The 21,622-nt window shown below is 34.3% G+C and overlaps 1 protein-coding gene across 5 annotated transcripts in view; it reads right to left on the bottom strand.

Moving 5' to 3' along the window:
• Positions 1-21,622, bottom strand: part of LOC119647473 (phosphatidylinositol 3,4,5-trisphosphate 3-phosphatase and dual-specificity protein phosphatase PTEN) — an 88,324-nt gene that overhangs the window by 15,514 nt on the left and 51,188 nt on the right. For 3 of the 5 annotated variants that reach the window (XM_038048415.1, XM_038048424.1, XM_038048434.1), the window contains exon 9: positions 15,569-19,725. In XM_038048415.1, the coding sequence (XP_037904343.1) occupies positions 17,308-19,725 (2,418 nt within the window). In that variant the 3' untranslated portion in view covers positions 15,569-17,307. Of the gene's footprint in view, positions 1-1,978; positions 7,083-15,568; positions 19,726-21,622 lie in introns of those variants that run through there. The other 2 variants (XM_038048451.1, XM_038048443.1) reach the window with 2 other exon arrangements.

Below are 21,622 nucleotides of genomic sequence, written 5' to 3'. Positions count from 1 at the left end.
ACAAAACCCTAGAAGCTGTCCATATACGATAACAAGTTTAGGGATCGGAACAAACTGAAAGTCAAAAGGTAACTGATAGGAATAATGATTTGAAATCAACGAGCTTAGGAATTGTAATGCAGCAAATAAATTTGTCCTTTCGTTGACCTGTTTTAAATGCTCAAAATTTAGGAATGTTAGCTAAAAATGCTCTATATGGTGATAATATGTAGAAGAAAACATAAATAGCGTCTGTCGTTATCACTCAAAAACGCGAACGTTTAGTTTTTGACGATTTAGTACCACTGGAGTGCATTGGACGCACCACGAGGATGAGTCGTTAAGATCCGATTCAAGGTGATAATTCTGTTACAGGTTAGATGTAGAAACCCATGCAATCAAGACGTTATTTCATCTAGAGATTTCAATAAATATGAAAGAATATTTAAAGATACACCACAATAACCGTTGAGTAAGCGTAGTTTAGACAGACACTCTGTAAATAAAACCAACTTTGAAATATTAACACTTATCACTTAAGGCGAAAGGTTGAAGTTATATTTCAGTGGACGAGCTTAAAAGGTATTCAGTTTTTCTATAAGTTCTATTCACGGATAATATGCCTACTATATATGGGAATTTACATGATACTCTCGCCGCTCTCCAAAATACCAATCCTTTTCGCCAGTTATTAACTGTTGAAGCATCTGTAAAACTCAAGATTTTCCATTATATTTTATTTCTAACTAATAAAATTAAAATGATTAAAGAGCAACAAAGTTATTTCGAAAGACCATCCCCAAATGCGAAAGCTGTGGTAACATGCATGCAGAGTTATTAGAAATCCAAGTTTTTTTCTCGAATCAACCACCCATGCAGAAAATATGACTTTAACAGGACCATTATTCTTTGGAATCCGTCATTAAACATTTGGTTCCAGTGGTGAAATACATGCAAAAATGTATAAAAATTACACAAACGTATTGTTACATATACTATAATAATATCATTGTATTTCGTATATTAACCGATTTCAATAGGATTCTCAATTAAATGCTGAGTACAATTACAAGGGGATTCATAGGTATCACATTCAGATAATAAACGATATCGTCTACGTATTGAAGAATTATCTGTAGAAGTGTCTTCCACTTTTTTGTCGACGTCAATTTTAAAATCATTAATGGTGCAAAATTAATATAAATCAATGGCAAAAGTGCAATTGAATAATTGATCGAAAGTGCATAGATCAGGAAAAAACATGTTATACGTACATATTAAAATTTTCGTCGAAGTTCGTATGAATGTTCGTGGTAAGTAGATATTTTAATTTAGACATATTCAGTAACGTTAGCATTTTATAAGGGAATGCCAATGAATATATTCAATATTAAGTGGCAGCATGTAAAGTAGAAAGAGAGACATCCAATTAATTATGTGAAAACAAATAGTTAAATTACTCAAACTAAAAGATTTTTCTTTTGGCTTTTAACTTCAATATATTAACTGAAATATAAATGGTATCTATACGTTGATGCAATTGCTAAGGTATTAGTATTTTCGTATTGAGCTTGAATGCCTGTATACAAAACGTATAAAAAATAAAAGAGGAATGGAAGAAAGCTACACAATTAAAAACAGAAGTGTTCACAATTCATAAATTTTAAAAGTTATGATTATTTTCTTAAATTATTATTCAGTTATAAGTAAATCGTTCTAGCCGTCATGTAAATTGTTATTTACATTGATTTGAAAACCATTTCAAATATATTTCAGTTTTGTTCAAAGTTAAGAAAATTATATTTTTGATCCTCAGATGGGCAATGAAAGTATTAATAAGGTTGAAAAAGCTCCAATTGAATGCAAGTTCGCTGATGATGATACATAACATTTAAAAGTTACAAAAAAAAACATTTAGTAGATACAGATATTTTGAGTCCTAAATCTAATCTATGTACATTTGCCGTAATAGAGAATTCAATAAAACACAGGTTAAAAGTGTTTTTCATTATTTATCATTATTCATCCACATTGAAAATTATTCTTAAAATATACAGACAACGAATATATGCTATTTTTAAAACTTATCATTCTTATTACAATGTGTTAACAAGTTACTATACTCTAACATGAATGCATGCTGGTTTATTATGTATTGTTTTTCTGCTTAAAGGAAATGTAAGTACCTAAGAATTATTGGCATTATTATTAAGAGGATATATATACATTAATATACAAAAGTGTTAAGTCAGAAAGTTACTCTAGATTGAATTAAACGAAAATGAATTTTAACTAAATTATAAATATGTACTATCACGTCTCTTTAGCCAACATAGTTCTTTTTAATCTTAATCATTCAGTCACAGCCAATATAAAACATTTGTTTTTTTTTAACATCAAACCAAGTAATTCTTTTTGTCGAATATAGATCACTAGTTATCTATCAGGCAAGGTTAAAAAAATGTCAATGTTTATTTTTTTTCTTTTTTTTTTAATTTTTCTGTTATTTTTCAGATACGCGTCCCTTTGCGAATATGCATTTATCAATCGCTTCTTCTTTCAGTACTAATATGCATAGTCAACCATTTCAATATGTTTGATGTGGCCCAGTATGAATGTCTTAAATATGCTATTTGATTATACAGCCAATATTATCCACGCAAGCATAATTATAGCAATAACAACAGCTTCTTAATCATGATACTAAAGCAGTAGATTTAAATTTTTCCACAAAGATGTAATTTAACGATAATTTGGAAAATGTAAATTACATTCTCAGTGATGTCCATTTACAAGGACTTTCCGTTTATTTCGGAGATATAAACCCTTAATGATCTTTCAGTTGAATGAACTCTTGCAACTCGATAAAAACTGAACAATGAAATTACTCACGGATGCAACTGCATCAATTTCAGGGGGAAACTTAGCAATACATTATCCTCCATTATTATGAGCTGATAGGATCGTCACATCGTATAGAAACCTAATCTTTCGAATCAGTGACTAACACCAGATAAGTAGTAAAAGCAGGAGTGAAATAACTACAAACCAGAAGATTTTTTCCCAGGTTACCTGGGGAATAGTTATGCTAGCAACACAGCAGAAAGTCGAAATTTCAAACGAAAACTTGATTTTAGAAAATTTTAGAGATGATGAGATTAAATGGACTTTCTATTCTTTCTCCTATCTCCCAGGTAACATTAAAAACTGATACACATCGAAAAAAAAATTATCACCGTAATGCAAAGGTCTACAATGGTGAATAATCTTTGGAAGGGTACTGCCTCAAGTAATTCATAAAAATGGTCGTTCGTTTTGACTGTCGAGATCGACTTAATATAATGATGGAAGCAAATAAATATCGAATTCTTATAAACTGTAATCTTACAATTATATGCAATTGTCAAATAATGAAATTTTCCTTATTTCCACAAATATTATCAGTGTTTTATCAGTTCCAGATTCCAATAAAACTTGAAGCGCAAAACCAAAAAATGAGAGTTTAAAATCATTATTTACAGTTTTTCGATTTGTCTTGCATAGAATAATTTGTGAAAAAGTATACATTTCTTAACTTGAATTGAAAATAGACTCGAGAACATTACTACAGTGCAGTTTACTTGAATGCTTGAATAACAACAAGCTGTTTTCCGACCGACTAATAACTGGTGATGAAGGATAAATGATATAGACCATTTTTCTGTAAGAAGTTTCGGAAAGGAACTGGGGCACAAATTTCCTTCATTGAAAAACGCTTAGAGCAACAATTTCTCACCGATAATTAACCAGACTAATCTAAGCACTGAAGAAAATACAAACTGTTACTAATCAAGGGAAGGGAACAGTTGCCGACAAACAGACGATTCAAAAACTCAAACAATTCAAAATAGCTGTGTTTCCTTCATTAATTTCGACCGCCGTGAAATGATACAACGGGGTTGTGATAGTCCTCTACCAGCAACCTAGCAATCTTTGACTCCTAGAAAGTTCCCAAACAATTCAATTAAAATGCTAGAGAAATTTTTGATATTCCTCTGATTGGGACAAGGACAAATCATCAAAGAAAATGAAGTGAAAGTGGAAATGACTACTGATTTAATTCATCCTTGAAAGAATAGATATAAATCTCTTTAATTACAAATAACTGGCTTATTGCTTACACTAATAACAAATCCCCTTTGGAATCAATTGCGAATTTGGAAGTAAAATGTTATTTTCCAACTTATAAACAGGCCCTGCCTTCTTTACTTTGGATATGTATATGGCGACCTTTTCGGAGCAGACCCCTTCTTCAGTGTTAAAATTTTGTCGAAAGTTCAGAAAATCAAGATATTCGGAAACTATATAACCCACTTTTTATTTTTCCTTTCCATTATTAATAATAACTGTTTTTCCTTCTCCCCACCTAACAATTATCCTTTCATCAAAAGAATGGACTTAAATGGGACCATTAATTCCAATTGGCTAATGTTCCTTATCGAAATACCAACTTTGATGATCATCACTGTAGTGTTGTTCTGAAGAAAAAAATGTAAAATTTTCTTTTGTTGCCAAAATAACTGCGAAATCCACTGCTTTGTAGAAACAAAAACGTACCAAATACAAATTGAACCATCCACCGCCATCTGTGAATATTATTTGAAAATAGCTATTTTTAAATTTTGTTAAATTTAGAATAATTTCCACACATTTTCTCCGACTCCATATACGGTACCGAAGAATAAGCCAAACGATGATTTGCGAACAAAAGATAAAAAAACTATATTACCATCGACGTAATGGATTGCTTCAGTTTTGCAAGCAAAACCATAAAAATCCTTAGACTGAAAATTCAGTAAATCATCAAGTATCTTTTTGGAGTTAAAAAATTACTGAAAAATAGCATCGGAACTCCAACTAAGGTGAGTAACAAAAACATAAGAAGAACAATGGTAAGAAATAAGATTCCAAATGCGATGGTACAGGATAGAAGATGGAAACTTATAGATAAATTTCAAGTAGTAAAATTTCGATATTTTTGATGATTACTAGTGTCTAGGCATCATGATTCCCAAAACTCTTTCTTTGTCTGTTTGAGAGAAAGAAGTACTGCGGTTGCCTTTTGCAGTGTCCCTGCGAATAGAAAGATTTGTGCGAACCAAGAACTGTTGCCGCTTGCTTTCGGATGGCAAATAAACTAGGTAGAAGCACTATTGAAGAAATATCAAATTTGAAATCGTTATGAAACACCAGATCGATGGTAAATATTCGCATTCGCTGATTTGTATTTAGCAACAAAAAATAATAACTGCTACATACAAATAAACTGAGCCTCTTTGAGTTATTGAAATGTTAATAAATGCTCCCCCAAATTACGAGGTTGATTAAAACCCATAAAAGATTTGGTTGCCTCTAACCATATGTATTTTGAATCAACAAAAAGATATGGAATACTTTTCACCTGTAAACACATGAGTTGTAAATAAATAGATAACAGATTTAGCGTGCATTGGAAGATATGTTTAAAGCCATATTAAGTATGAGGGCAATATATCATATCAAACTATAATGGTCAGTAACGTAATGTATTGGTAGTTTGTGGAAAAGCCAAACTGAATTGTTACGTTGACACCTTTGAAACTGTTCTAAATTCAATCGGCATGACTGCACACATTATGCTGTAGTTCTTCCACTATTGGACAATAGATACTGCTATTAGCGTTAAATTTTAGATCACCTCCGTACAATGCACCCGAAAGTAATGATTCCAAGATTATATGGCAAAGGAGGATTTTGTGCTCAATTGATGTCGATGTTGGAATTAAAAGAGGGATTTTGAGCCTGCAATTAAAAATTAATTTTGTTGCTGTTCGATTGCGACTTGTTAGATAGTTAAATTGTTTGCACGTTCCTCAACAACATTGTCAAGAATCAACGAAAGTTTGTTTTTCTCCAGTTTCTCAAGCTTAAACGAGAATTCCGTCTTTACACTGATCCCCGCTGATAACCTTTCTAGTTATATGGTGTTTGATTGAAACTGTTAAGAGTCCAAGTGAAACAAATAACGTGATGTCTGATACCGTGTCAATATTACAAAATAATTTTTGACAGCAAAAACTTCTACAATATGAAAACTTTCCCATTTATCAAATTAGGTATGCGGAGAAAACAATTAATGCCAAAATACTATTGTTGGAATAATTGCTCGCAAATGCGTCTACTAACGGTGAAAGAGAAAAGTAGAAAACAGACCCATTGAAAATGACATTTGTTTTACACACTTTACAATCTGTAGTGCGTGATACACTTTACTCTAAAGTAAGTAAAATCGGTATGGCTAACTCTCTGTCGAAATTTACCACTATATTTGATTGATATTTTCCCACCAATACTATGGATTTTTTCGGGCTTGCCTCTCGAAGTTTCATTCTCTTTATTAAAGCCTATCTACAATGCATTTACCCCTTGTTGATGTTCCAAGGATACATTCAGCAAACATGAAAGTTTGTTATATAATAGAAGTCACCTTGCAGGTGTTTATTTTAGGATGCGACACCTAGCCAACTTAAAAGAGTAAAAATAGCTCGTTACACGTTGCGGAAAAGATTCTTCTTCCGATTTCTATATCGAACGTCTTGAAACTACCTAAGTTGATTCACGACGGCGGCGACAAAAACTTCGTGTTAGTATAGATCTCAAACCGAAACTCAATGGAACGTTTGATTGGCGTCTGCTTGAAGAGGATGGTTCAATTAATATTGGTTTACTACTAAGATTTGACTTCAATTTATTCGATGTAATGATTGAAGATGAAGGTAGTGATGAATGTATTAAAGTACGTAGAATATCGTCATCATCACTGTTATCACTTAAAGGATCATCATCATCATTTCCATCAAGATTTTTATCATCATCTTTGATGTCAGCTACTGTGGCGTCATCGCCCGTAATTTGCATCATATGATTCAAAAGTGACGATGTCGATGATGGCACTGACATAGGCATGGCAGGAGTACGACGGCGAATGGAGGTGTTAGACATCATAACAATGTTATCGGAGTACTTTCTTCCTAATTCATGGACGAATTTGCGCTTACCTTTACTCGAATCCACTCGACAAAATTCTATAAAAATGATTAAATTGTTGTAGTTGAAATATATTAAATATGTGAAATTACGATTTTGCTTAACACTTTATTTTCAGTTATAGTATAAACTATATTTTGTAAGCATTGAGACCGTTAAATGGATATACTCTACAGACATTCATAGTATTTTTTCCAAATGTTTGGATAGGAACTTTTTTACATTTTTTAAATATTAATAAAATACTTGATACTTTAGCATAACTAGCCTCATTTCTATATTGGGATTCGGAGAGCAGTTAGAATCGAATTTGATGCATACGCTTTTATCATTATACTTTGCGTCGTTTTGTAAAAAACAATACGTCCCTTGCCAAATAACTAAAATTAATAACTTTGTCGAAGATGACATATAAAACTTTTATGCGTAATGATTTAGTCTCAGATTTTCTATGTTTACTGTATGCCTATGGAAGGGCTCAATAAGAATGCAAATACATAATACAATTGAAAATTGCATTTTCAGCTTTTTTCTATACAATGCCCTTCTTTTAACCATAAATGTAAATTCAATTTTGCAATTGGCAAATTATTTGAAGATACTTTCATATTTTCCAAAAACAAAACTTTAAAAAGACATAAAATAACATAATATTCGGGAATATAAAATTATCCAATTTACTTTTGCTGAATATTGCTCAGTCTCTAAATTCTACTTTTTCAGTAAGCTTTCAACTGAGTTATTATTCTTTAATTAATGACCCATATTTTCAGAAATGCAGAATTATTATCACAAAGCTGTATTATTACTTATACCATGCAATTCTGAATCGAATAATCACATTTTCAAAAAAAAAACCCAAACATAGTGGCCAAATTTATCTATAAAACCTACCACATATGTATTTCAAATCATTCAAAATATTCTATACCTCGAGCTGATATTGGCATCTATCAGTGCCCCTGATCAAAAACTTAGTAGCCAGTTTTCTCCTTTCCAAGAAAAGTTAGAAAAGCTGATTTTGAAATTATGTTGAAAAAAGTTAATAACACTTTTCCAACTTGAAATCCAGCATTTCCAACTAGGTCAACTAGATACCTGAGCGGGAGAATCAGCAATTTGTAAAACTTTTTTTTTGTAAATAATAATAATAATCCTTGGCGCAACAATCCATATTGGATCAGGGCCTGGAAGTGTGTTAGAGCACTTCATTCAAGACCGTAACGGTACACAACAGTACACTGTAGAAGGCAATGTGGTCACACTACCACCAGTGAAATTTGAACCGCGACCTCCCGTATGACAGTCTTGTACTCTAACCACGCAGCTATCCGGACACTTGTAAATAACGAACAAAAAATGAAAAAAGTTTTAAATTTCAGTCTGGCATGTCGAATCCAGTTTAAAAAAATCAGAACGTCTCAGCAGAGAGTCAAAATAATGATCTTGCTAGTACTTATGTATTCTTTAAAGATTTCGATCCCTGCCAAAAAAATGCAAGGTTTTAGCCCCTTCCGAGAGAAAACTCCTTCCAAGGAAGACTGTTTAGGCGCCTACAGGAAGATAAACGATTCCGTAACCTATATAACAAAGAAATCTATGAACAATATCACGGCCGCCTCATCCGTATAGGTGAAGATCATCCAGCCCAGACACATTCAGACCACTTTATTTTTGGTTTAAATGTTAGCATTTATCCTACAACTTAATAAGATTGACAAAACTTTTGATGAACCTCGACAACTACAGGGATTACTGGCATGACCTACAAGCAAAGAGTCGCGAATTCATCCCCGACGTGATTTCGCAGGAAGCTTCTAGTTCTTATGACAACTTTCAGCACCCATAGCAAGCTTACCCGGTATTGACATTCCGAGTATGAATTGTTTGTCGCCGCTACTAGTATTGGCATAAAGACATCAAGCGCCATCGGAAAGTCATCATCGAACGCTGCTTTAAGAAAAATTAATGTGTAATGTTATCGTTTGGTAATGAATGTCAGCCGCAAGTTCGTCGCGAGTATAATGAAATGGGTAATACCATTTTTTTTAAAAAAAGGTTGTGATATCACATAGCAGTTTGGAATGCACGAAAAAGTATGCAAATTGAATGGCACTCCACTTCTGAAGGATAATATTTTCCGATGAATCCCAATTCAATTTGTTTGGATCTAATGGAAAGGCGAAGTATATAGAAAATATTCTGAAGAATCGGTTAATACCATCAATAGAAGAACTCTATTCTTAAGAAAATGACTCGATGATGACATGAAGTAGACTGATGTTAAAAAGTCTACTTCATGTCATCATCGTAAACTGATTAAATTAAATAGTTGGCTCATAATTTATTAAGTAATCAAAAACGATAGTAATAAAATCTGGCATATTTTTATATTTTACGGGTAAAGGATTATTTCGAAGAAGTCAGCATTTATACGCAACACTGGCTTGAAAACGGCCCTGATATGAACCCTCCCTATCGAGGGCCCTCGGCATATTATAAAGGCCCTTTGTTACATGTAATCTTCTTGCCCGCATTTGTGATTGGGAAAGTTTGAAATTTGAAATTCAAATTTGAGTCGTCAAACTTCGGCCATGGAAGGGAAATTTATCTTTGTGGCTGCACTTTTCCGCTTTGCCTCGTGACAAACAGACCGTGAAGGGTGGTCTTTGGGTGTCAGAAATAAAGTGGTGTAGAAATATACAGTTCTTAATGCCGCGCTTTAAACCCATACCGTTGCTGGACATTTATCTGGCGGAGCGTTAACCTTTTGGACGACCTGCTCGATCACCATTCATCCAATGGACACAGTCACACATCACAAGGTCCTATAACTATAAACTGGAGCTACTGGCGGATGCTTCCAAACAAAAAACGGTGTTCAGCAATTTATTTAATCTCAATTTAGCTTAAGTTGTAATGATCACATTCCAGAGATTTACTTAACCTTTTTTCAACTCTGACTCTCAATAAAATATCTGGAGCGAAATCATCAACGCCAACCCAAAACTTCGCGCTTTAGAAATGGCAAATTTGTATTACTGCACATACTTTGCAGAAATCTTTCAATCGTCCACAATTACCGAACGATTTCATTAGAAAAGCAAGTTACTGCCGCCCGTTATTGTCCAATTCTACAATTCCCTAATTGTGTCCAGTTACGAATCGCAATGAAATCGTTCACTAATCACGTCATTTTGGACAATTCAGCCCTTTAGAATGCAGTAAATCTAGAGCACTTAAAAGTTATTGAACAAAGTCCGGTTACAACGAATATGAATAATATATTTGGGAAGCCATTAAAACTTAAAAGGAATCTTTCACTGTCCGAAAGCTACTCAGTATAGAGACTAATTGAATCATTTGAAAGTGTTGCAATACATTATCTTTTATTAACAATTTAGAAGAATAAGGAAGAATTTAGAAGGATAAGGACTATGAGAAACGTAGAACTTCAAATATGAAAACGGTGAATAATTTTAGGAAATTTATACATATATTTTATTCACACGCAAAAGTAATAGAAAATTTAAAAAAAAAATCCCTCTATAATAATGTAAAACGACTTGTTTGGAGTAACTAAACTAAAATATATACGGAGTTAAAACACAGAGAAAAAAAATGATAATCCTTCTTGTAGGTAGGCGACTGCATCTTAATACTTATTTTCATATATCGCGGAATTATAAAAATAGAAATAATAATCATGCATGAATAGAAGTTAGATTGTTTTGCTGTAGCACTCCCCAGGAAAGCGTTAGTATCCCCGAGTGCTAGGGCTCCCCTATTATGTTTGAAGCGGCAGGGGGTAAATAATTAGATTGGGGTGGGCCACCGCAGGGCCATCATGTCGTCTGTAGTACTACCTAATTATTACATAGTACTAGGAAGGACTGGAGAATGATCCCCGTTTACAATCTGTGTCTTTGGAGCTCAATTATGAAATGATGCTTATCCTGACGACTCGCATACTAGCACAGACGAAATTGCAGAAATGAAGAAGTTTCTTTTAACTGACGACAAGAAAATCGAAATCACTATCAGCTAAGATCCACCTAAGATCCACATTCTACCAAATAACAAGCCCTGGTGATTACTTGGAAATTCAAAAATAGAGAATTTATTTAATTTATCAGAGAATTAGACACAGTTAAGCAAAAGAAAAACTAAAAGTTACTAAAGAAAATTTAAGTACTGTAGGGTCTTCAACTGTTTTAAAAACTATAGTAAAACATTTCTAGAACATAAATTTTTGAGATAGCTACACTTTACTTCCTGTTTTTCCCAATTTCTCTAAGAGAAAACAGTTATCAAAATCACATTCCCAATAATTCTTTCTTAAGTGCTTTAGCATTAGATAGCGTAATCAGATCTAGAATGGTGTCAGTTTTGATAATAAACACAATGTAGACCCATCATTGAAATTTTAATTTTATAAACTATCGAAGGTCATGTAAAAAATTAAATCAAATGATATTCTGCATATGCAGAAGTTAAAAAACAATATATAGAAGAAAATATTCCAATTATTTTACGGAAACAGTTTCTATTTCTGTGTACTGCTGATTCACTTAAATTATAATGCATACATATATAACCATAATTAGTGGAAGTGAAGCCTATGGGGGATCTTAGAAATCGATTTTATATTGTCATAAAATGAAATGAAATTTCATAAGATCTCAACAAATGAAAAGGGCAGTGTACATACACTGAGGCCCGAAACACTGAGTAGAAATCCTACTGGTCGCACCTCATCTTTATCAGATGTAGTTTGAGGCATTTAATGATAACGTGATCTGTCGTGGTTACTATAGTATTCCAATGAGTTTCACGTTCCGCGCCCAGTAAGGTCGCGATTACCCGTATTTTAGTGCAAGTATCAATTCCGTGCATCAGACATGCCAAATTTTCACTAATAACGTGAGAGGGGCTGAAGTTTTTAAAAGTATTCATCCTTCCGAGCCTTCAGTAAGCCAAAGGCAAGCAAGCACATGTAAATAGAATACGTTCACAAGGGTGCTAGTGGACTTGCAAGGTTACGCTTTGCTACTCTGTTTTTAGGACTATGGTCATTTTTAATGGTCGTCTGAGCTAACTTATCGGAATCACTATAGATGCTTATCTGGAAGGAAAATAATCTGAATGTGTGATAAAGCAACCCTGAGTATTTTTCAATCAACGCAAGATGGGTTTGTACGATCATTACTGCATTAACGGCCATCGGCAACGGGTAGATCATTTTTGAATTCGAGTTTATAACGACAATCATCAATCTGCCTTAATTTGTGAACGCAGAGATACAAGAATAGGATTTCAATAGAAATGAATATTGGTCTATAATTTTGTGGATCAGTATATAAAGCCTAGTTAAATAAAAAAATGAAAATCAGTACTCCAATCATTAAGCAACAGTTTTATAGTATCCCGTCAGCTCATACCCATGGAAGGCAACACTTCACCTTGATTTTCATAATTTATATATTTTTGAGGTATATAAAAAATTATGATTTGAAAGAAAAAGATCGATAGATTTCTCGTATTCGTAAAAAAATTCACTATTCTTAAAGAACGTTATAAGTTTGTTGGATCCTCAAAAGCTCTACATGGTGGAAAGTCTTCGAAAGCAAAGTCAAATTTCTTTAAAAGTTACAATTACAGTACAAATCTAAATTCGCCAAATGTTTCCTACGCATGTATATTCAAGTAAAAGCCGTTAGAGAAATAACTTTAAAAATTTCAAATTATATTTATCAGAAATATGGCATTAGTTGCTTGAATTAATTCTTTCATTTGGTTAATGGGTATACCTATAATATTTGTATCATATCAACTCAATTGAAGTCTGATTTGCAGGCGCCGAAAATGTTGCTATTAACTAGGGATCAGTTGATTTTTCTGGCACGAAGGAAAAGAAAATTCCAATTTTGATATTTGCTGTGCATCCTAACATGATTCCTAGTGCTAACAGAACAAAACACGCAGTGCCGATCGCCCTGAATGACACCGTGTTTGCCGGCCACCAAAGACAATGAACGCCAATTGTGGGTTGCAGATGTATGAATGTTACACTCGATTTGCATAGGGACTCAGTACGACAGGCGTTACGAAGTTTGAACATAAGCGCCTGTGATGAATCGTGATCGGTTCAAATGGTACATCACTGAATAAAATCAACCTAAACATCAATGGAGGAAAACGACGCGATGAACGCCCTCTGCAGCGATTGCTGGACACCTCAAACAATGTCCTGAAAAGTATTTAACTCCACGTGGGCCAAAGTTAAAACCAACAAAATGGAGATTTCGATTTAGGTAAGCTGATGCTGATCCCGCTCGGAAGAAAAGCTACATTTACCGCCCACGTTGTTATCAATAATCAACTCCTTAACACTGCTGATACGCCGAGTTATTACAACATATAACATTTCTGATTATTCAGGAAAAAATAAGGTAATAATTCAATAATAAATGATGAAATAATGTCCAGCAAAGGAATAATTCAACCCATAACGGCCTGCATTAGGTAGACAAATTTAAAACAAATTTTCAAAATGTGAGTAATATAAGTAACAATTTCTTTTTAAAATGATGTAATGCATTAAGTAAACTAATTAGGCCAACGTCTTGAAAACTAAAGCGGAAGAAAATTGATAACTTCAACATCAGAATAGTGCAAACCTGAACTTTTAGGGAACTGAGATAATTTTCAGAATATGTAGTTAAGCCTTAGAAATGTTGATCATATTCCCAGAAAATTCTGTCCTTGCTTATTAACACATTATGTACTATCTGAAAGCATATTCAATAGTCAATATTGGATTCAGAAATGATTAGATCAGTCCATTCTCGCTTTGACATTGTTAATTAAATTTATGATATAATAAAATTTAAAATTTCACCTTTTCGCCAATAAATACTACTCTTCGTGTCGCAATTGATTACGAGATAAATATAAGAAAAAAAATGTTGACTAATCTAAATAAAAATTGTATTCTTTTACTAAATAAACATGAAGTAACATTAATTTTGGACAAGAAAATTGCATTTTTTATGGTATTTTTTCAAATGAAGCGTAAAAATAATGTTGGGTTTTCGCAGCACTAACCACTAGCGGGTTAACAACTAGTCGGTTTCCTCTACATATTAATTTTTTGGGTGTTTTGGGTCGATTTCGTAGTATCAATTCATATCCCTTCCCTAACAGCTTTCGATCAAATCATTGTCGACATGATGTTAACGTACAGATGTGCATTATAAAACCCATGATTTTCCGTTTTATGAACCAGCCTGAAAATGCAACTGATTGAATAACTAATGTATCATACATATAATTCCACATCTTATATCATGGCAAAAGACCATTAACGCGAATTCTGTTGTAGGTCGCGTATCTAAATATCTAAAGAAATCTATATATACATGGAAGAGGAAGGCGTTACGTTAACGTTGTCAAAAATCCATCTATTCGAAATACAACTAATTTTCTCAAAATAACCCCAAGTCGAAAAGAAGTCGCAAATTAGATAATACAAAGAAGTAGAATACACATGTTGAATTACTTGAGGACGTTTTGATAAACTTGAATACAATATAACAGCATAACAATTTCAAAACCACACCATAGATGTTTTCATGGGGATACATTTGCAGGAGTTTTTCTGTAAAGTTTTACAAAAAATCTGAAGCAATTACGATTATGTCCCGCAACAATAAAACAATAAATAGTGATTATTGAAATACAACATCTATCCTCTAACTCAATCTAGAAACTGCATTTTTTCATCTACTTTCTAATTTTCAATGAGAACTTTACACAAGGTAGTCAGTCAATGTATCAACGCAAAAAACCACACGAAATTTCCAACAATAACCAATAAAGGCAGATACGTTGAAACTTTGGTGGGCAGCTAAAAAACGACGAAGGCTATATACACGGTTTTGTAATACATAATTTTATACGTAATAGAAGCTTTAAAGTGAACGAAAATACGAGGATGTTATATGAATGTTGATTTCTTCAAAAGGGATGTAATAAAATATTGTTATGGAACAGCTGCTACTAATACCTTAAACAAATTGACTATTGACAATAGTAGGCAAATCACCAAATAATGGCGATTGTCTAAATTCAAAACTTAGAAGAATGAACTGTGAACAGGTCAATTAGATAGAACGTGGCAATGGATCAGTCAAATACAACAAAAATGTGATAATTTTATTTTTGCTGGCTATACATTGCAATTGAACCCATTTTTTCAGCATAACCGACCAATAACATTGAGCTTTACTCAGATTTTCTTCGTCAGTACCCAACAAGGGTTATTTCATTGAACTAGTACATAATATATATTCTTGCACCTCGAAATATAGTTAAAATTTGCACCATGAAAGAATAAAAGTAAGTTTATAAGGCAAAAAAATAATGAGAATTAATTCAAGCAGCTAATAAATCCTTTTGATCATTAGAATCAAAGATTGTTTGAGACCCTCCACTTTGATAGAAGACATAATGTAGTATTCAGATTTGCCTAATTAATTTTGAAATTTGTAAAATAAATAAAAGAAAGGAAATTACTACTGAGTAAAATGGAACTTTTATTAAGATGATTAGATGTATAAATAGATATAAACAAAATCCTTTTAACAATGTAAATATTCAAAATTTACATTAACATGTTTTAAATATTCTGAAATGTGGTGAAAATTTTCTCCTTGCCTAAGAAGGCGACTAATTACTTCATAATAAAAATATTTCTGATGTTTACAAACAATAATATATTACATACATATCTTTCTAATATGTGTAAAAAAACAAAAAAGTTTTCTTTTCATACGACATCGAAAAGGATTCCTTTTAAATTAATGTAATTTAAAATAAATGACTTCCTTTTATCTCCTCACCATAATTGTCACAAATTAAGGCTATATTTCTTTTTATAATGAGGATTCCCTTAAATATATTCTTAATGTTGTAGTGCATCATCATGGCAAATGATTATCCGAAGGAAGTATAAGCCGAAAAAAGAAATTCAAACTCTATGACTTGCGCAAGTACCTAATAAATGTGCTTATGATCAGTTGCCAGGGAAGTTTATGATTGAAGTGTGTACACACGTTCTTCGATAGATTACACGATAAATTTCACTTTCAAATATAAAATACTCAGTGCATATATGCGCAAAGAAAGTATTTCAAAACTTTGACTTAAATTTAATTTGTACTGTAGGTTGAATATTCTAAAACCGAATTCACGGGATTTAATAATTGAATGTGATGCGAACGGTAGATTTTACGATTACATTCCATTCATATATGGTTTCTATTTTTATTGGACATGGGGGATTATATCGATTTTGATAGAATACTTAAAACATTCCTTGCATAAAACACTAAAGACCCTGACTAAGCAGATAAACGTCGATATCCTGTAAACTGGTCTTTAAGTACGAGAAAACAGAAAGCATATCGGCGCATATTGATGTATGGAAGTGGTAAGCAAAAACGGAACAACAAATAAATCTAGAAAAATTGTGTTACTAAACGTTCACTTCATTTTTTTAAATGAGAAAAAAATCAAATAATATTCGCACAATATTCCAGAGAGAGAACGCTTAACTGGGCATCTTCCTGGTCTTAATTGTCACATCGTTCACCGTATTCTTCGAAAAATGCAAATTCTTATACTCATCCGTTTTGTTAGTCAATTATGCAAACATACCCCTTTCTTTCCATATCAACTCGTTCAGTAAAAGTAATTTAGCATATTCCCAAAAATATACACCCTTGGCATTTTTCGGGAGACCGAACGATATAATGCAGTATCACACGCTTCCTCTAGAGGCAAAAAAAGACTTTTAAGCATCGAAATAATATTATACTCAGTGGCTCTATTTGTATTTTGATGCGGTTCAATTTTTATGTAGCTACTCTTGTCCAAAAACAATTCTGAGAGTTCTATTCGAGACCTACAGTACAACGAATGTAGAAATATGTTAAAATCGCAAATGATACAAATAGAAATTAGCTTTTAGTGATCATAGCCTAATGAATTCACGAAGATTTGATAATTGATTGAAAACAAAGACACATACAGACTTTTCCTTTTTTTTAATTTCTCGCGCTAGGACACGCAATAAGTTCACATTGACCATGATTTATCCACTTTAAAAATACCGAAATAATGTTTTATTTATATTATTTTCCAGCTAGAAAAGGTAATATTAAATTTTAAACACTGTCGTCTAAATTACTAAGATTAATATTACTTGGGTTCAACGAACTTATCCTTAGATTCTGAATCATCAACCATATCGTCATCACAAGGGTTTTTGTTATCATTAGTGGTAGTTCTATCACGAATGGTTGCATTCAAACTATTAGCACAGATGTTGGTACTAGTCTTGTCGACGGTCAACGGCATCTGTGCATTAGATGACGGCGATTGCGGTGGTAGCGACTTTTTGCTCTTTCCACTCCTATTAATCAACACTGAATTTGTCGGTGCACGGTCGGTTTTGTTTGAGCTACTAGAAGATTTATTTTTCCCTAATATTGATATCAATTCCTGACGAAACTTCTGAAAGGTGAATGGGCCACAACTATTTGATTTACATGCAGGCGGCGACGATGATATTAAAACCAATGATTTCCTTTCTTCCGGCAATAATGCAATGGCATTTCGGGGTGGAGCGGCAACTCCATTGGATTCAATTTTTGGGTCCATTTTCGAGTCTTCGTTTGATACTGTTGTTCTTGATAGTTGAGTTGCTGGTACTTTGAAATTTCCGGTATCAGTCTCTATCGACCATTCGAAATCCTTTCCATCTGATGATTTATTTTCACGCTGCTGTTGATCACTTTTTGCCCGATCAACAAAATCAGGCCCCGCGACTTCACCAACATTTTGATGAGCAGCATTTGATGATACCTTGAAACCAATCGCACTTGACTGAATCGGTTTCGCGACAACGACGTCACTCTTTGGCAAATTCCCTCCATGAATGTTCTCCCGCCTATTTTCCTGGATCGTTGAACTCCCTAACAACTTCGATTTCTCCTTATTCGTTTGTGGACTTTTCATTGGTGATGAACCTCCGTAACTAAGTTGTGTATCACATAACGACGAATAGTAATCGTCGTGGTCACTTGTACTATTTGTTCTTGTTCGGTGAGTTGATGGACTATAATTCAAACTCCGACAACTATAACTGTCCTCAGAATCGCCATTTATAATCGTTTGGCGGATTGCTGGCTTTGAAATTGCCCAGCCAACGCAGTTCGACGCAAGTGAGGATCGATCGCGAAAGTGAACAGATTTCGCTAGCGTATCGCAGAGATTTGGATCAGACTTCATGCTGGAAAGCCAGCGACGTGTCTGCTGCACTTTCTTCATTGAGTTATTATTGTTACTTATAGTAGTGTGTAGGCCAAGAGATTTATTAGAGGATTTCGAAGGTTTGTTTGCAGTATTTGCTGATTTAGAGCAACCCGTACACGAAGAAGAAGCGAGGGTTGCATCGCAACATAACTTAAGCAGGGGCTCATTTCCTATTGACACTAAATTACTACTATTACTATAACTACCACTACTTGTTGCTTCCGTTAGACAACTGGCAATTGTGTTCTCATCAACATCTATATCCGTATGTCTACTACTTGTATCATTGTTACTATTATTATTATTACAACTAATGTTATTATTTATAGAATATTCTTTCAGATTATTTACTTTTAGATTACGGCTTTTGTCATTTCTTACGAAAAAATCATGATAATGGAGACTAATATTATCAGTACCACTACTATCCTGCGGTAAATGAAGAGAAGAAGAAGAAACTAAAGAATGTTTATTATTAACGTTAAGAGTACTGTTGCAATCATCAGCATCCATCATCGCCATCGACATTGAATTCTTGCGGCCATTTTCATTTTTCACTTTAACATCGCTTACATGTTCTTTAAGTTTAGTGGAATAATGCAACTCACCAGAATCCCATCCTTCGTCCTCATCGCCGCCAACCTCGCTCTGCGGTGATACTTCGCTGCTATTGATACTGCTACTACGTGAACTACTATTCGTTCGCGAAACTTCAAATCTAACGGACGGTGTATGCGTTTCTCCTGCAGCAATTGCTGAAGACGTATCTCTTCCGCTACCATTCATAAAAAGGTCTAACATTGGTTGCTCATTCACTCCTAACTCAATGCCATGGTCCGGATAACTAGGCTGCAACTCCATCACATCATTACAATCCTTCGTGTGATTCTGTAGTTTCAGATCCTTTTTCAAGGGATTCACCGAAGAATTTCGCATCGAAAATGTTCCTGTTGATTGTTGTTGATCTCCTATACTACTCCCACTACTGCTGCTCCCCATAGATGATAGTCGGGTTGAATTTGACGTCAATTTATTGGCCGTCGTTGTCGTTGCATTTATATTGTTTACCGGACTAAGCGCAGATTTGCAAATCACTAAGTTTGAATTCGTATGATTCATTCCAATATTGTTCGACAATTGTGTCTGATTATAATGGGGATGATGGTTTTGTTGGCTAAACGGCACTTTGTAGTGACTTCGAACGTGGCTATTTGCATCATTTCTAACACTAGCTATAGCAGGAGTAATTGATGGCATTGTCGTATGATGATCCTTCTGGACTGTTTTGAATAGTAATTGTACCTAATGGGGGAGATAAAAACATATGTTAAATTGAGGAATCATCTGCCAAAGTAGAAGCAAATAATAACGAAACCGCTAAAATAGCTTCGCCGTAGACAGAACAACTTGACCCCAGGTGAAAATTAAATAATTTGAAATGTTCTTAGCCATTGAAAAACTCCCTACCATATTACTACCATAGACATTCAATTTCAACGATCAAAGGTACGCATATACCGAAATTCTGTTCATGTACACAGCAAAAATTTCATCGCACTTGAAGGTGATATCGTCATTCTGTCAAATTTAAAGACGCATTTGTTCCTATATAAGATTCAGTAAAGTCCTAAAGTAATTTAATTGATTTCAGTTCATAAATACAATAACTAGTGTCATAGGGCTTCAACCACACTTACACGGTATTGTAGCCAGTTCCCGGAAATATGCTAGATCCCAACAAAACTTCGCATATATCAGGCTCTGTGTACAAGCAATGTACCACCTATGACAAGCCGCTAGAGCCGGTAGAAAGCAATAAAACTTCTGTAGAACAATTGGCTGCTCAGCCGGAATGTACATCAGAAACCGTCGCAACAAATACTGCGAATTGTTAACACACGGACTTTAAAGAACGGTGTCAGTTCGGTGAATAGGTCTAGAGCAGTTGTTATCAAGGACTCAACTACATAAACAAACACGATGTTGGATTTCAGGCTCTGGAAACCCGATTTCAGTCGATCACGATTCAACATATCCACGAAGATCACTGTTTGATGGAATCTATGGTGCACTGGTAATACTAGGTTTTATTGGGTTGGGGAAAAAGAAATGTATTTTGTCAATAGATGACGACACTTAAACATATCTCAAGTTATAGCGCGTCAAAAATGGAGTCCACCAAGCAAGAAATTCGTCATATTTTACGTTTTTACTACCTGAGAGGTAAAAATGCAACGAAGGCGGCGGAAAAATTTGTGAAGTTTATGGGCCCGATACTGGATCGATTTGCACAGCACAGCGTTGATTCGGTCGATTTCGTTCTGGTGTAGTGGATGTCGAAGATACACCCCGTACTGGTAGGCCAATTGTCGTAGAAACCGATAAAATTGTCGAAATCATCCAAGTAGACCGGCATATGTGCATTCGCTCGATTGACCAGGAACTGGGTATAGACCTGAAAACCGTTTGGAATCATTCGCAGAAGATTGAATTCCAAAAAAAGCTGGATGTTTGGGTGCCACAAGGGTTGACGCAAAAAATCTCTTGGACTGAATCAACGCCTGCGATGCACTGCTGAAACTGAACGAATTCGACCCACTTTTGAAGCGAATGGTGACTGGTGATTAAAAGTGGATCGAGTACGATAACCTCAAGCCAAAAAGATCGTGATCAAAGCGCGGCGAGCCGACCCAAACCATCGCCAAGACTGGATTGACGGCCTGGAAAATTTTGCTGTGTTTGGTGGGATTGGAAGGGAATCAACCACTATAAGCTGCTCAACTATGGCCACACCCTCAATTCGGGCATCTACTGTGAGCAACTCGACCGTTTGAGCAGGCGATTAACCAGAAGTAGCCAGAATTGGTCAATAGGAATGGTATTGTGTTCCACCAGGAAAACACTCGGCCTCATACATCTTTGATGACCCGCCAGAAGCTACGGGAGCTCGGATGCAATGTCCTATCACACACACTGTATAGTTCGGACCTGGCACCAAGTGATTACCATCTCTTCCGGTCCATGCAAAACGCTCTTGGTGCTCATAGAGGCTTGCGAAAACTGGCTGTCTGAGTTTTTTGCAAATAAAGAGGACGAAACGGCGTATATTTGACTTAAATCGGATAATCCTAAATATGTTAAATCAAGCGTCAAATTTCGGTCACAAATATGACATTTCTTTTCCCCCAACCCAATACTT

Source organism: Hermetia illucens, chromosome 1, assembly GCF_905115235.1.
Source record: "Hermetia illucens chromosome 1, iHerIll2.2.curated.20191125, whole genome shotgun sequence".
NCBI lineage: Eukaryota > Metazoa > Arthropoda > Insecta > Diptera > Stratiomyidae > Hermetia > Hermetia illucens.
Note: the sequence above shows the minus strand (reverse complement) of the source record. Positions and strands in the feature narration are given on the sequence as shown.